The 14502-nt window shown below is 48.5% G+C and overlaps 1 protein-coding gene across 1 annotated transcript; it reads right to left on the bottom strand.

The window, feature by feature from the left end:
• Positions 1–170: 170 nt before the first annotated feature.
• On the bottom strand, positions 171–13904 carry DLST (dihydrolipoamide S-succinyltransferase). The gene is made up of 15 exons (XM_015865094.3): positions 13783–13904; positions 10579–10612; positions 9740–9788; positions 8907–8962; positions 8482–8556; positions 8041–8096; positions 7241–7352; positions 6651–6806; positions 6297–6382; positions 5738–5835; positions 3854–3984; positions 3218–3291; positions 2294–2377; positions 1596–1763; positions 171–1380 (listed from the first exon to the last, which is right to left on the bottom strand). The coding sequence occupies exons 1-15, from the start codon at positions 13849–13851 to the stop codon at positions 1246–1248; spliced, it is 1383 nt and encodes a 460-aa protein (XP_015720580.1). The 5' UTR covers positions 13852–13904; the 3' UTR covers positions 171–1245.
• Positions 13905–14502: the final 598 nt, after the last annotated feature.

Here is a 14502-nt window from a genome sequence, read left to right as displayed (position 1 = left end):
AGAGACAGTTCTGTGCCAGAGGATTTGAGAACAGGAGAGTTCAGAGCCAGAGAAACTTCCATTTACTATCACCGCCTCCAGTCCCCTTTCTCTCACTCTCATGCTGTGCTACAGAGGCTGCTGCTGCCCAAGGCCTCACTCAGGACCCACCCCCCCAAACACAGCCCACCTTGCAGTTGTTGACCAGTTTTATTTCATTTAAAATCCGCTGTGTTAAATATTTTAGTTACACGTTCTGTGTAGAGGGTAAGAGTAATAGACTCTGCAGGCACTAGCAACCCCCTCACTCCCCAGTACATGTGTGCGCTATCAGATTAAGGACTGCCCCCCTCCCCCCAAAACCAGCAGCCTTGGGCTGGCATATACATTACACTTGCAGACCAGCCCCCCCAACCCCCCCCAGCTCTCTGCTGGTAGCAGGCCAAGCCCTCACACGCAGACCCATCCATCAGTACACTGTGATTCAAGGACAGCTGCTGGGGGCTGTTTCTTAGCCTAGTGTTGGGCATGTCATGGTGAAAGGGTGGCCTCCCATCCCCAGGAACAGTGCTACCTCCACAGAGATCATGGGCTCTGCCCACCTGGCCACGAACATTCGTGGCTCAGTGGCCAGGCTAGAGAGAGACAGATGATCTCTGACAGAAAGCAGGGGAGATGCAACCACTGCATTCCAGTCTGTGGAGGGAGTGTAATTAGGGCACTGCCAAGGGCACAACACCTACCTCAGCTCTGCTCTGATCAAAATCTCTGCTGCAATTGGCCTGGGGGAACCCAGGCTGCCCTTGCAAGACAGGTGAGAGTGATATATTTTCAAGCAAAACGGGGACAGAACAGTAGCCTTTCCTCTCCCTCCCCTCCCAGAACCTCAGTGCTAGGAAATAAAGCTGAACCCACCTTGGAGTGGCAGGGAAGGGTACCCTAGCACAGCAGCAGCAAGCATTTTCCAGTGGTATTGGACAAGCTAGAAGTGAGAGTTTGGTGCCGTGAGGGAGAGGATGCCACACAGATGGCTCCAGAAAGGCAGTGCCGTTCAGTGGTGGCAATCCTAGTGAGAGACTGAACCATCCATTAAACAGAACAGGAAAGGAGGTAGGAGCTATCCTCCCAGTTCCCTCTGGGACATCTCTGATCTCAGGGGTGGGAAGGAGACTGGAATGGCCCCAGCCAGTTCCTGAATGCCCTGCGTTGCGCCCCTGCTGGTGCTGCGTCTATGCCCTGGGAGGGTCGTGTGAGGGTGTGGCTGCTCTACAGGTCAAGCAGCAGCACGCGGGGATCCTCCACCGCTGCCTTGATCTTGCGTAGGAAAGTCACTGCCTCTCTGCCGTCAATCAGCCGGTGATCGTAGGTCAGTGCCACGTACATCATGGGCCGGACCTCGATCTGAAGGGAGAGAACAAGACGGGTACTGGTGTGTTCAGCCCTACTGCCTGCAGGACACCCTCCTCTCAAATCTAGGGAAGACTTGGCTTTCCTATCATAGTCAAGCCTTTCAGAAGGTGACATCACGTCCCCTAGAAACAGCATATGAGGCACAATCCTTATCCCACAGAGCCCTCCTCTCTACTTATTGAAACCTCCTGTGCAGCTCCACCTACCTTGCCTCCCACAGCCACAGGCCTGTCAAAGATGGCATGCATGCCTAAGATAGCAGACTGTGGAGGGTTGATGATAGGTGTCCCAAAGAGTGACCCAAAAACCCCTCCGTTGCTGATTGTGAAAGTGCCACCATCCATGTCTTCAATAGCCAGTTCATTCTTCCGTGCCTAGAAGAAAGGTATAGTCTCAGAAAGCCACTCAGAGCACAAATGGCAAAGGACAAGGGTTTGGATGTTCACCCTTCCCAGGAATAAATGTTGATGGTCAGAGCTTCACTTATTTATTTGTTCAACTGAAAACCAGCAGCAATTACTTGATTACTTGAAAACACATTCTGTTCTAGGACTCCAATATTTGCTGTTTCTGGGGAAGGATTTTCTAGCCTTTGACTCCAAATCCTGCTTGTGCAGGAAACAGAAAAGAGGGACTTATCCCAGGGCAGTTCAGCCTTGGCCTCCAAAACAGAATGGTGAAGACACACATCACTAATACACAGTGGGAAGTCTTCTGGAAGGGCAACAAGTAGATAGATCTATGCTGTAAGGCATGGGCACAGCTACAGATGTAACCGGATCGTTCCCTACAACACAACTCAGTGTGTCAGAGGTCACAGATGACGCCACAAAGGGACCAAATCAATTCACACCTATCCAACACCCCCCCAGTCTCTTCCAAAAACACTCCCAGCTTTCCTTACCTTTTCCCCCAGCTCATAGATAGCACGCTCTATGTCAGCATAGTTCATATTTTCTACATTCCTAACGACAGGGACCACAAGACCCTAGGAAGAAGCAAAGTGCACAGTCAGCAAATGGACAGCAGTGTCAAGCAGATAACCACTTTTGGGCAGGAGCCTGGCCCAACTCAGCACCACTCGTGCCTCCTGCTCAGCCCGCAGCAGGTGGTTGGCACAGCTCCCTCACATTCTGCCAGCCTGCCAGGAAACCTGGCGCAGCACCCACAAGGGCCCTGTACAGTGAATGAAACATTGTCTTCGCCTATAAACACATCGCGTAAAACCAGCCAGGACTGTCGGTATCCCCAGGCCACATCCACCATAGTGAGTGAGGCACTGGGCAGCTGTTATCTCTTTCTCCAAGAAGAACAGAGTCCCTTCATGGGGGAGCTCCCCCAGACTTTGACAGCAATGACAGAATCTCAGCCCTGGCCGAACCTCTGTCTTACAATGGAAAGAACTAATTCAGCATGTGTTCCATCCCATACCATCCCTTCTGCAGGAACACCTGTTTTGAGTAGGAATATGTTTTACAGAAATGGTGTGAGAAAACAGCAGAGTTAGTCAGAACATACAAAACTTTTATCATCCGTACCATATCCTCACAAGTACAAGAAAAACATGTTTCCCTAACTTGGCCCTACTCAACCACCACCAAAATCTTTATTGACCCTGTTACTACATGTTTAAGCACAGCAGCAAAACGTTCTTTGTCCTTTACCTTCTCCCAAAGCCCACCTCACCAATCCACAGCACATCAGATGTCTCATCTAGATAAGCAGTGCCATCAGTAAGGTTCTGCTGCAAGCTGTGTTGGCTCAAAGTATATAACCATCCCAGATCCAAGGCTACAGGAACCATGGCCAGAACACCCAAGGTACCTACCCGAGGAGTTGCTACAGCTACACTGATGTCCACATAGTCCCTGTACACAATCTCTTTGGTCGTGTCATCGATCACTGGAAGAAAAAAGAGGAAAGAAAAGCCATGTTATACATGCAGTACCTAAAGATCAAAAGCTCAGCAGGCCAGAAATAGACACAAATTGTAACAGCTTGCTTATCTATAGAAAGTGAGTCCTCACTGCCTCTGTGGGAAAGCATCAGGATATACAAAAAGGAACCATACTACACAGAAGTTAGTGCTACTCATATGTTGTCTTGATTATTCCCTTCTTTTGGGTTTGAGCAAACACCCCTGACACTCACCAGGAACTGCACTGCACCTACAGCAACTACACCAAGCAGCAGGCTCAGCTTCCTTGGGGCTAAGACATTTAGCACTCACAGTCCCAGCCCCAGCCCTGGCAACCCCTTGCTAATAGGCAACATGTACTTTACCTACGTAAGTGGCATTAGCAACATCAGCGACAGCCTGAAGGACTTTGTCCCCTCTTCCCCTTCTATTTGACTTGCTTATCCATGCCAACAGCCCTGCCTTGGACTGGGCCACCTGCTTTTGCCCACTCTGACATGTTCATTGGTAAGATGTGTGACTCACCTCGTGAGGGTCACAACTCACCTGCATTCACAATAGGCTGGTCCTGCAGAGCAAAAGCTGAAGCTTTGACAAAAGCTGACATGAAACCTAATTTTAGGTTGTGCTTTTTCAGGAAGGGATCCTTGTGTACAGCTCTCATCTCCCGGATGTTGCTGCAAAACACGATGCAACAGTGGTCAGCAGGGAGTCCAAGATAATGCCATTCCCTCACTCTGTAATAGATCTCGGTGCCATCCCAAGGACTGCAAACTTGCACTACCAATGTCCCCAAGAATCCTTTAAATGGCATAGATGAAATGGGCTAATGGTTGCTCGAAAGCTCCTGCCGAAAGAACTAACAGGAACTGCTTCTGGACCCTTACACTCAACAGGACAGCTTCACAAGGCTTGCAACTGCCAGGCACAAAAGCAACATGTGGCGTGGCATATTTCCTGCTTAGACTTGATAAAGCTGCAAATACTCCTGCTGAACCTCTGGATCCACCACTGACTAAGTGCAGCACAGGAAAAATGCCAAGAGAAGAGAAAATGTAGTTAACAATAGAGGTAAAAGACTTCAACCACTGTGCAAGCCCAGCACCAGCCAGTGCAATGACATGTCTGAACCCCACTCTTTGGCTTTGGGAATTGAATGAATATGGAAGAGTCCTTCCCAGATGCTATGAAACCAAGTGCCAGCGTTGCTATAGTCTTAAGCAGATAAGGCCTGTTTATTAGAACTGAGAATGTTTACAAAATTAAACAAGCTCTGCCTATTCTAAGCTAATACAGATGTTGTGAAATTACTTGGTTCACCTCTCCTGATTCCAGAGACCTTAAGTCTTTGAAGAGACAGTTTCAGCAAGGGGCAGGGGTCTCTGTGGTTTAGAGTGTTTGTTTTCCTGCACCTAACCTTGTTTAGGGCTAGGATTACTGCCCAAAGACATTAGTGCCTCCCAAGACACAAGGACTGCAGCAATGAGAACAAGGTTTGCTATGAAAGTGACTCATTATGGCTTACTCCTTTCAGATGCTGACCCCCAACGGGAAGCAGGAGGCCCAAGCTCAGACCCTCATGAGTCCTCAGCACAGCAATCAATCCAAACCAGATTACCAGATGCAATGAGAGCCCGAGGCCAGCGTAAAGCGACACCTAAGCAAACCTCAGAGAGGAGATAACCCTGAAGCACTTCCCCTCCAATCAAGACTATTTTGCCAACCTTATTGTTCTGAGACCCAAATATTTACATGTTTTGTCTTAAGGAGCGGAATAGGATTTCACAAGGCAATTTGATTTGGGCACAATTTCCCCCTAATGCACTGTAACATAAGCTGCCCACCCTCCAAAGCCATTAGAGTGCTCCGTCCATGCAAGCACTTGAGTAAGGAGACCCCCACCTACCAAGAGGGGAGGGAGAAGGACCTTGGTCTGTGTCTGGAAAGCTGAGCCATCTGACAACAAGGGCTGCAGACCTGTGCAACGCTCATTTGAGAAGCTGATGAGCTCTGGGGAACTACCTCATGGGTGGCCAAGTAAGCTCAACTTCAAAGGCAGTAACCTGGCAGATGCTTCTGGTGTCTCCTAATAGCCATTGTCTATATGATAGTACTTACTCCTGCTCATTTGTTCAATATCCACTAGTTCTCCACTAAGAACAACATAGATGAGGAACTGGGTTGCCCCTTTAACAAGCAATAGATGACTCTGGAAGAATGAAAGGCCATCAGGAAGCTATGCACCCCTCCTGCTGCAACACCAGCATAGCTCTGATCAAAAAGCATGGGTTGGGGAAACATCTAAGGATGTCAGAAGACACCATTAGTCTTTCCAAACGCAAGCAGCAAGGTCTCCGCTGCTATTAAAAGACTACTGCCTTCACGTATTTCTACTAGCAAAGGTTAAAAAACAAAAGGTCTGCTCCTCACCTCATATCAATCTCGTTGAAAGTGGTTAGCATGGCACAAGTGTTCTGAGCCTCCTTCAGCCGCTGGGCAATACGCTGACGCATCCTATTCATTTTAACCTGAAAGTAGAAGAGAAATAAGCAGAGACTGCCTCAAGTTCATCCAAGAGGCAAAACATACAAGAAACAAAAAAAGGCCCTTCTTGCTACCTGGTTGACCAGTAAAATGCTAAGGTTTTCACCTCAGGTCTCCTTGAAAAAGGAGCACAACAAGCCGAGGAATCAGTCACACAACAGAGCTGCCCAGTTTGACTAAAAGTTCATTTGAAATGCAGAACTGAAAAGCATCACAGTAGAACTGCCTTCTTCTAGAAAAGACCAACATGAGATCAGACCTGGCTCTTCCCATGCCACCTCCAAGCAGTCATCTCCTCTAAAGCATTTCCCAATCTGTCACAACCCTGACAAGCTGGATTTGAACAGTTACATACAGATCCATTCAGTAAGTTCACAGGTTATGCCAAAACAAGTAACCACCCAGCAAGAGAAGAACCAGCAAGACCCCTATTCCCACAGCTTACCCTATGCTCTGATCTGGCACCTTTGCTGGGCACTGCCTCCCCAGGAGGGGCTGCCACTGGAGCTGCAGCCGGCTTCACTGCAGACACTGAGGGGTAAAGAAGACATCAGTCAAAAAGGAAAACCAGGGGCTGAGAGCAATGCCCTAAGAGATAGAAGGCCAATTTGAGCCACCTGCCTAAGGTGCCTAAGCAGCCTTGAATTGGGCTGAGCAGACTCTAGGCACAGCTGAGTTCTACAGACAGGTGTTTGCAGGGAGGCCTCCAGTATACGTGCCAGTCTGTTGTTGTCAACTTTACCAATTCTTCCCCATGGAAAAGAGGCTTTAAAATATAGGAAAGTGACTCTTGCCTCACCTGGTTTGCTGTCAATGGGCTGAGCTGACACAGGTGGCACTGGTGGCATTGTAGTGGGAATTGGTGCTGCAGCAGGAGGAGGAGGAGCTGCAGCGACAGGTTCAGGTGCTGCAGGAGGAGGAGGAGCTGCTGCTGGTTTGGCCTTGGCAGGAGCAGCTAAAAGAAAAGGAACAGCAATTATCATAAGAGCAACCAGAGCTTCTACTGCCCAACCAACCCGACAGAACTCAATCCTCTAGCAGATTGCCTTTACACTCCCTACATTAATAAACTTATATGAGCAACCCCATGCGCATCCCATTGTGTTTTAACTTTTCAACAGCCTAGAGCTCCTCAATGTGCAGAAGAATAGATGCTAAAGAGGGTGGAGAAAGGAGATATACTAGGGGAATTCTCAGATAATTTTAGCTTAGTACTGCAGCCTCCTTCAGAATAATTAAAAAGTAAGTTTCCCTCTCAGAAGGACTACAGTTATGCCTTTTTTTTTTTTTTTTTAAACTCCTGAGGACCCCTCCAAAATGCCTTGCTTCTGTCTTTAGAAAAAAACTGGCTGAAATGGGAAGGTAAGTGCAAGTTAAAGCCTGACTTACCTCCAGTTTTCCTGAGTTTGAACAGAGGTGTCCCCCCTTCCACTTTGCCTCCATCAGGTACCAAAAGGGCCTCAATCACACCAGCTGCTGGGGCTGGAACTTGCACTGATGTCTGTAAAAAGGAAAGTCTTTAAATTCTCCCAAATACTGAATGAAAAATGAATGCCCAAGCAAAGATACCAACAGGCACATGCACTGTATTCTGGCACAGAGAGCAGCTCTGTCCTGCACCATTTCCACCAGTTTGCATGCCCTCCAGTGGGGTTTTGCACCAACACTTGTAAGCGTGGGAGATGCTGGCAGTGGATCATATAGTCTGATCTTCCTGCTTCAAGGTACAATGCAGAACTGACCTACAGCCAGCACCTTCCTGACAGCAACACTGGAAACAGAACTTGGCAGGGAGTTTAAGCACAAACTTCAAAGCCTAAGAGTATTTTAAGGGGTGAGTAAACTTAATGGCTAAATTTTAAATAGCCTGAAGATACCAAATGGCTTTGCGGATTTCTCCCGTTTAAACACAAACAGGTTTCCAAGCTTAGAGCATCCTGACAGGAGGGAGTGAAATCGCAGCTCCTACGAACATCAGCTCCACTGATGCTTAACCAAGTACATGAGGAAGGAAGAATTATCAAACAAATCTCACTTAAGGCACAGCCTGCTTTCACAGTTAATGAGAAAAGCTTGTCCCCGTGAAGTAAGCAAGAGAGACAGGCAGGGTGTGCAGGCTCAGCTGGAGAGAAGCCATACAAGGTACTCACTAGAGAACCAGAAAAAGTTTTGGTCCAGAGAACTCCTACCTTGTCTGTTTCAATCTCACACACCACTTCATCTTCCGCCACTGTGTCTCCAACAGCTGAATGATAGATATGAAGACCCCTGTGAGGAAGGTGGTGTGCTCCAGCCTCCCCTCTTAACCCACAGCAGTAACCCCACTAACCCAGAATTTTCTTACCCTGGTTTTCCACATGTTCTAAAGAAAAGTGTAACTCAAACTATCTACTGCATAGAGTCCAATTCCAATTTAAACATCTCTTTTCATCCAACATTACTCAGGACAGAGGAACTGAAGCAATAATCGCAATCATTACTCCATAGAAGAACTGTAATTAACCTGCCTTGTTTGTCACAGACTGAAGAATACAAAATGGTCTGTCAGCCAGCTAACTACAGTCCATCCCCGAGCTGTCCAGTGCAGAAGGAATGGCGCTGAGAATTGCAGGGAAGAGGCAACTACTTACCTTTCTCCCACCTGACATCTCCTTCTGTGACTGACTCTGCAAAAGCTGGGGTGTTCACTGTAACCACGTCATCCCCTGTGAGAGAGACAGACAGACAGACTTGAACGCATTTAGAGCTCAAAACTTTTGGCACCTCTTCACTCTCATCACCAGGATTCTAGGAGAGCAAGTGGGCAAACACTCATCAAACGCTGACCTTCTCTTTGCTTCAGTATTGATTAAGATTTGAACACAAGAGAAAATCCCACCTGATTGTAAGTCACAATTTGACAGAAAAAGCAGACAAAACCTTCAGGGCTCACTGCCCAACCAAGTGTGACAGCAATGAATTTAGATCAACAGTGGAAAAAGGCAGCTTCAACTGCTGTTAGAACAGCAACAGGTAACACGAGAGTCACCCCACTGACTCCTGCCTCTTTACTTACTATGTACTGCTGTGGTTCTGAAGTAACGGACAGTGAAGACACTGGAGCTATTTACTCTGCAGAGAGAAAGAGAGTAAGATGAACACAGAATAAAAAGCAAGTACCCGTGGAAGCTGCCAGCACCAGTCTCAAGCTCAAAATTTACGTTTGTTTGTTTAGCTAATGTGAAGGCTGCTCAGCTGTTCAAATGTATTTATTCCAAGGGATTCCTACTTACTTGATCAAGGGGCAAAAATCCCACTAAGAAGCATGGAAACAATTCAGTAATGGTCTCAGAAACTCAGTGAGAAGTGACTGTATTTGGAAACTTGAAGCAAATGTGCTTCAGCATTTCCTCTAATATAGGGTGCTTGGAGAGAACAGACCAGTGTATCAAGCTCTTATGGATGCACTCTTAAGATTAAAAAGCAAACATAAGTATTTGTGGAAATAATGAGATCATCTCAGCAATGCAGACCTTGTCACGTGAACAAGAGCTCCCTGAGCCACTCCACTTCTCCTGCAGAGACCACCCCTTCATGTGTACAACAGAAATCCTACTGGGAGGCTACCACAGAGCAAACAAGATTCACAATCATATAAACAAAGGGAAGAAATTGATTAATCACTGCTCTCCTCATTCCTGCCTGGACATCTGGTTCCAGACAGACATTATTTTACCCAAACGTGCCATAGTTCCTTACCTGCAAAAGCCAAAGAACTCAATTTTTTTCTCCATGCACCTATGAAATGCACAAGGATTTTCTGACAGCTGACTTCATTCTGCCTTCCAGCTTCCAAATGTTATCACAGTTAGAGCCCCTACATATCACAGCTCTCCTATGGATACTTACATGAGCTTCCTGCTGTCGATGTAGGCCAGTCCCTGGCTGCCAGCCACACCTGTGAATGAGAATGGTGTTACCCACAGGAACATCACCCAGTCCTGCTAAAACCCCAGTTGCTGGTGAGCCATCCCCACAAACACAAAGGGAATCCTAACAGAAGAAAGTGGCAATTCCCTAAGAGTTGCTCTCCAGAACTCTCACAATTGCATGGAACAGTAAGAAGGAAAAACACATTGAAAATGAAGAATAGGGCAGAGTAACAAGTCACTGCCATCTCTCTTCTCCCACTGACCCAAGAACAATTCTGCTTCATATTTAAAACAGGGAATATACTTGCACAGCTTTTCAGGGTTTTCTAGGCATCAGTGACCCCTTGCCACACTGCTCACATGCCCTGACACAGCAATTTTTATTACTTACTGAACTCCTGTCCTTTGCCTCTTTCAGGGCACTGGGCCTATTTCCAGACTGATCTTAAAGAGAATCAGCATAGCAATTGTAGAACATAATTATCTCAATTACACAACAGCAGAAAGAAGCAGCATTTCTCCACTCGATCTTTAAGAAAGGTAATATAATATTGACACCACCCCCTACTGAAAAGCTAATAACGCTGACATTCTATAGCCAGGAAAGATAAGCAGAATTAACTCATTTCTCAGAGCAGACTCGGGAGTAAGTGATGTAATCCCATACAACGGTAGCACAGCTCTGAGGAAACAGAGTTTAAGCACCAAATGACTTCGTGGTTGTATTTATTCTGACATTTCAGTTAACATTCACCCACATTTTCAAAGCAGTTTATCAGGGAGCTGGTCTCTACAACAGCAAACTGTAAGACTTACCAGACAGGGAGCGTCTTGCCAGAGTACAGTTGCCCTGTCAGAGAGAAGAAGAGTCAGTACTGCAAATATGCAGACCCATCCTACAGGGACTTTGGTTTTCCTAAGAGACCAGGGCCAAAGAAGGGCTCCACCACTCCCAAGCTCACAGACCCTAGCACTTATTTCTTGGCTGTTTAAGGCTATAGAGCCTTTGAACTCCAGAAGGTCAGAATTTCCCTTAACTCCTGCCTTCAGTGAACTGGGGACTCTACCTCCTGGTGACCTTTTTCTTCATCCCCAGGAATCATTGACCACCTTTCACTGGCACCAAACCTGCAGATCTGGAGAACCAAAACGTTCTTCACAATCTGTAGGAAAATACCACTATACTCATGACTAAAATGCAATTAATGATGGTTTTAACAGCTCCGAGTGTCCTAATCCAGCAGCATATACAGAAGGTAAAGATTAGATGTCATTCAGAACATCTGCTTCAGAATGGAAGTTTATGTAGAAACCCCAACTTCAGTATCACCGGAACAAGAAAAATGCAATACAGCTGATCTTAAATACCAAAATGACTTCTGGAGATGTATCACAGACAGCAGAAACATCAAGGACCAAAGAGATATTTAATCCTGTGTCTTATCTACAGGACTGAGTGATATAACATCCTAAAATGCACTCAACAAACACTTCACATCATCAAAACTATTAACGGTTCTGAAATTAGCCCCTGGGCAGTTCAATTATCCAAACTCAAGGATAGATTTGCCTTTCCAGATATTAACGTGCAGTCAATTCAATTGTCTAAAGGCAGGTCGACATGGCTGCAAATCAGCCTAGAAACAAAACCAGCAGGGCCTGTGGAGAAGGGAGAGCAAGGTGTAGTGCCATCCTGAGTGCTACACAGCTTAACCCCAGCCCAGCACTGCTTGCATTGCTCCAGTTCATGCAGAAACAGTCCTAAGTCAGGATCACTAAGACAAACCGCCTGTTAACTCCATCTGGTCGTGCACCCAAAGCCCCATGATTCTCAACACCTGCATTGGTCAAATCCTCCCCAATTTCTGTGACATCTCAGATAGCACTGAAGTTAATCTCAAATAAAATGCCAAGGAATATGAGCTTCCCTCTGTCCATTAATGTTTTCCTGGGAACTGTATAAAGTTGTAAGGGTAATCCAAGCATCCCAGACAGTAACTCATAAAGAAAGAGTACAGACCCAGTGTAAGCTTACTATAAGTTTAACAAGAAGTTTAAAAGGTCCGTGCTAAAGTAAACAGCTGTGAGAAAACACACGTGCAGCTCTCCTCCACGAGAAGAACCAAGTCTGTGTGCTGCAGCTGCTGTAATATAAAGAAAAAATGGCACTGCTTTGCCCTACGCAAGAAGTGAGAGAAGAGCTCTATCGGTCTGAGAAGCTGTAATGAAAGACACTGAAACACTCTCTGCCTTGCTCTGCCCACCCCTAAGCACAGTGTGCCAGCACTTGCAGCTCTGAGATGCCCAGCAGGCATGTTTCCCCATCCCTTTTTCCCTGAAGGAATCACTGCGATGCCACGTGTCAGATCTTTGGTAGAACAGGAACACTGTATGTTCAACTGGTTGGTGTTAGCACTGTGGGTCAGTATAAAGCAGCTGCACTCACTTGGAGGAACAAGTCTTGTTCTAATTTGTTAGTGACTCACACCACAAGTGATTAATGCTTTCCCCCGGTTCCACATGACTTCTCCGAATTGTTTTTACACTGCTGTTATGTCAAAGTGACCCCAGCACGTGCCACCTCAGGCCACACCTTAAAGGAGCTGTCACCTTCCAGCAGGTCACCACACACAGACATCAGTGCAGCCCATTGCACAGAGCCACAGTGAGAGCCCAGTGCTGAGCAGCTCTGACTGCAGCAATCACTTTGCCAGCCCTGGATCCTGCAAAGCAATGTGGCTGCTGCTTTACTAGCAAGGGTGGATGTAAAACACTGTTCACAGAAAACCCACCGTGTGTCTTTAACACAATTATATATAGCGCAACAAGGCAGATGCAAAGATAGGAGGGAGATAACAATTCCGAGTGGATACAGGGTACAGTTACTAAGACAACAGGCTGACAGCTCCTCCTGCATGTGGAAGGGATCAGCCCGGGAGGAAGTTCTTAATAAACTCTTCCCCAGAGAAACGCGAGGATTTCATCGCCAAAGTAGAGCTGACAGCTCCCATCACATCATCCCTCTTCAGAACCTCTTGCTCCTCTTGGCACTGCCTTGGGTCACCACTCAGCTGCAGCATCGGACTCATCTGGACAGAAGCCTCAGTGGCACCTGCATGATTCCAACTTGATGTATAAACCTCCTTCTTCTTCCCAAGCACTAAACCCAGCCGTCCCCTCCCTCCACGTGCTGTTTCCTGCTGACTTCACCATTCTTCCATTCAGTTGGACACTTCTGATTTTTGTCCACGTCTGTTGTTTTCACTTCTCCCAGCACAGACCTGCCACGCTCCACTACTCCTTTCACGGCTCCCCCCAGCCCCATGTTATCCCTGCACCAGCACTTACTCCCCGCATCCCTACCCCAAGAGATGTCAAGCTGCCACTACATCCTTCACCTCTCACCGTACCGCTTTTCCTCCTCCTCAAGCAGGACACCCTCAGCTCACTGCCCACCTGCTGTTCAGCTGTGGCCTCTCTCTTTGCAAATCGCTTTTGAAAACGTCTGTATTCTCCACCTGTTCTGCATAGTTACACAGCACCATAAATGCTGATAAAAAAATAACTATTATTAAAGCGACACTTCAACAAGCACGGTAACCACGGTGCCACCACAGCACAGGTTCACCGTTAGGAACGTAACCAAACACACAGTTACAAACCGCTGTCAGTGCGCTGTACAATACGCGCGTGTACCCGTGTGCTTAACGACAGGCACCTGCAATTCCGGCACCACAGCGGCCGCCAAAGGGAAGAGCGGAGCGGCCGAGCCGAGGGCTCCGTCCCGGTCCCGGTTCCCTCGCAGTCCCGGCTCCCTCTCCCCCTTGGCCAGCCCGCCCCGCTCCCTCCGTCCCGGTACTCAGCACCGAGGCCGCACCACCCGCCGTGCTCCCGCCCCGGATCGGCGGCGGGGCCGAGCCGGTCGCGTCCCGGTGCCCTTGGCGCCGCCGATCCCGCTGTCCCAAGCATGGCGGCCGGCCGCCCGTCCCCGCTCCCGCCGCCACCCGCTCCGGGCCGTACCTGCCGCAGGGTGCGCACCGAGCGGCCCAGCGCCCGGCCCAGGCAGCGCGACCGCCACAGCAGCAGCATCGCGGCAGCGGCGGGAGGAGCTGGAGGGCGGACACCGGATGCAGGCCCGGCGCGAGCCGGAAGCGCTTAGGGCCGCACCAAGTGCTGCGGCGGGGGGAGCCGGGCGTGGCGGCGGGCGGGGGGCGCTGAGCGGGGCGTCGTGCTGCTGTGCCACGGGCCGGCTGTGCTGCACCGATAACGGCACTGACACTGCGTGGGGACCGAGGGCAGAGCTCCGGGTCTGAGCTGTGTCTGTGCTGGCAGCCATGCTGGGCTCCTGGCTGTGCGCTGTTGGTGGGATCCGGGTGTGGCTTGCTGCAGGGAAGCCGTGCTGGTGGGATTCATGCTCACCTTGCCGTGTCCTGCCGTCAGCCCTGCGTAGAACAGAGCTGCTGTCAGCTTGATTAGAAATGGACAAGGAGCTCAGCAGACAGCTACGGGAAATAACAGAACCACAAACCAAAGTGAACAAAAATGGGCTAAAAGGTAGAAGGAATAGAGCAGGGCACAGAGAATCTGATGGCTGTCAAACAAGGCAGCTGTGCCAGGAAGGCTCAATGCCAGGGGTGCCTCTGCCGACTGTCTGTAAGGGGCTGAGACCCTTGAGTAGGGCTGCCCCATGTCAGGCTGCTTTTCACCACAGCCACCTGCCTAATAAAATGAGCATCACAG

Source organism: Coturnix japonica, chromosome 5, assembly GCF_054131305.1.
Source record: "Coturnix japonica strain WE chromosome 5, WE-NBRP24, whole genome shotgun sequence".
NCBI lineage: Eukaryota > Metazoa > Chordata > Aves > Galliformes > Phasianidae > Coturnix > Coturnix japonica.
The sequence above is the reverse complement of the archived record's forward strand: the minus strand, read 5'-3'. Positions and strand labels throughout refer to the sequence as shown.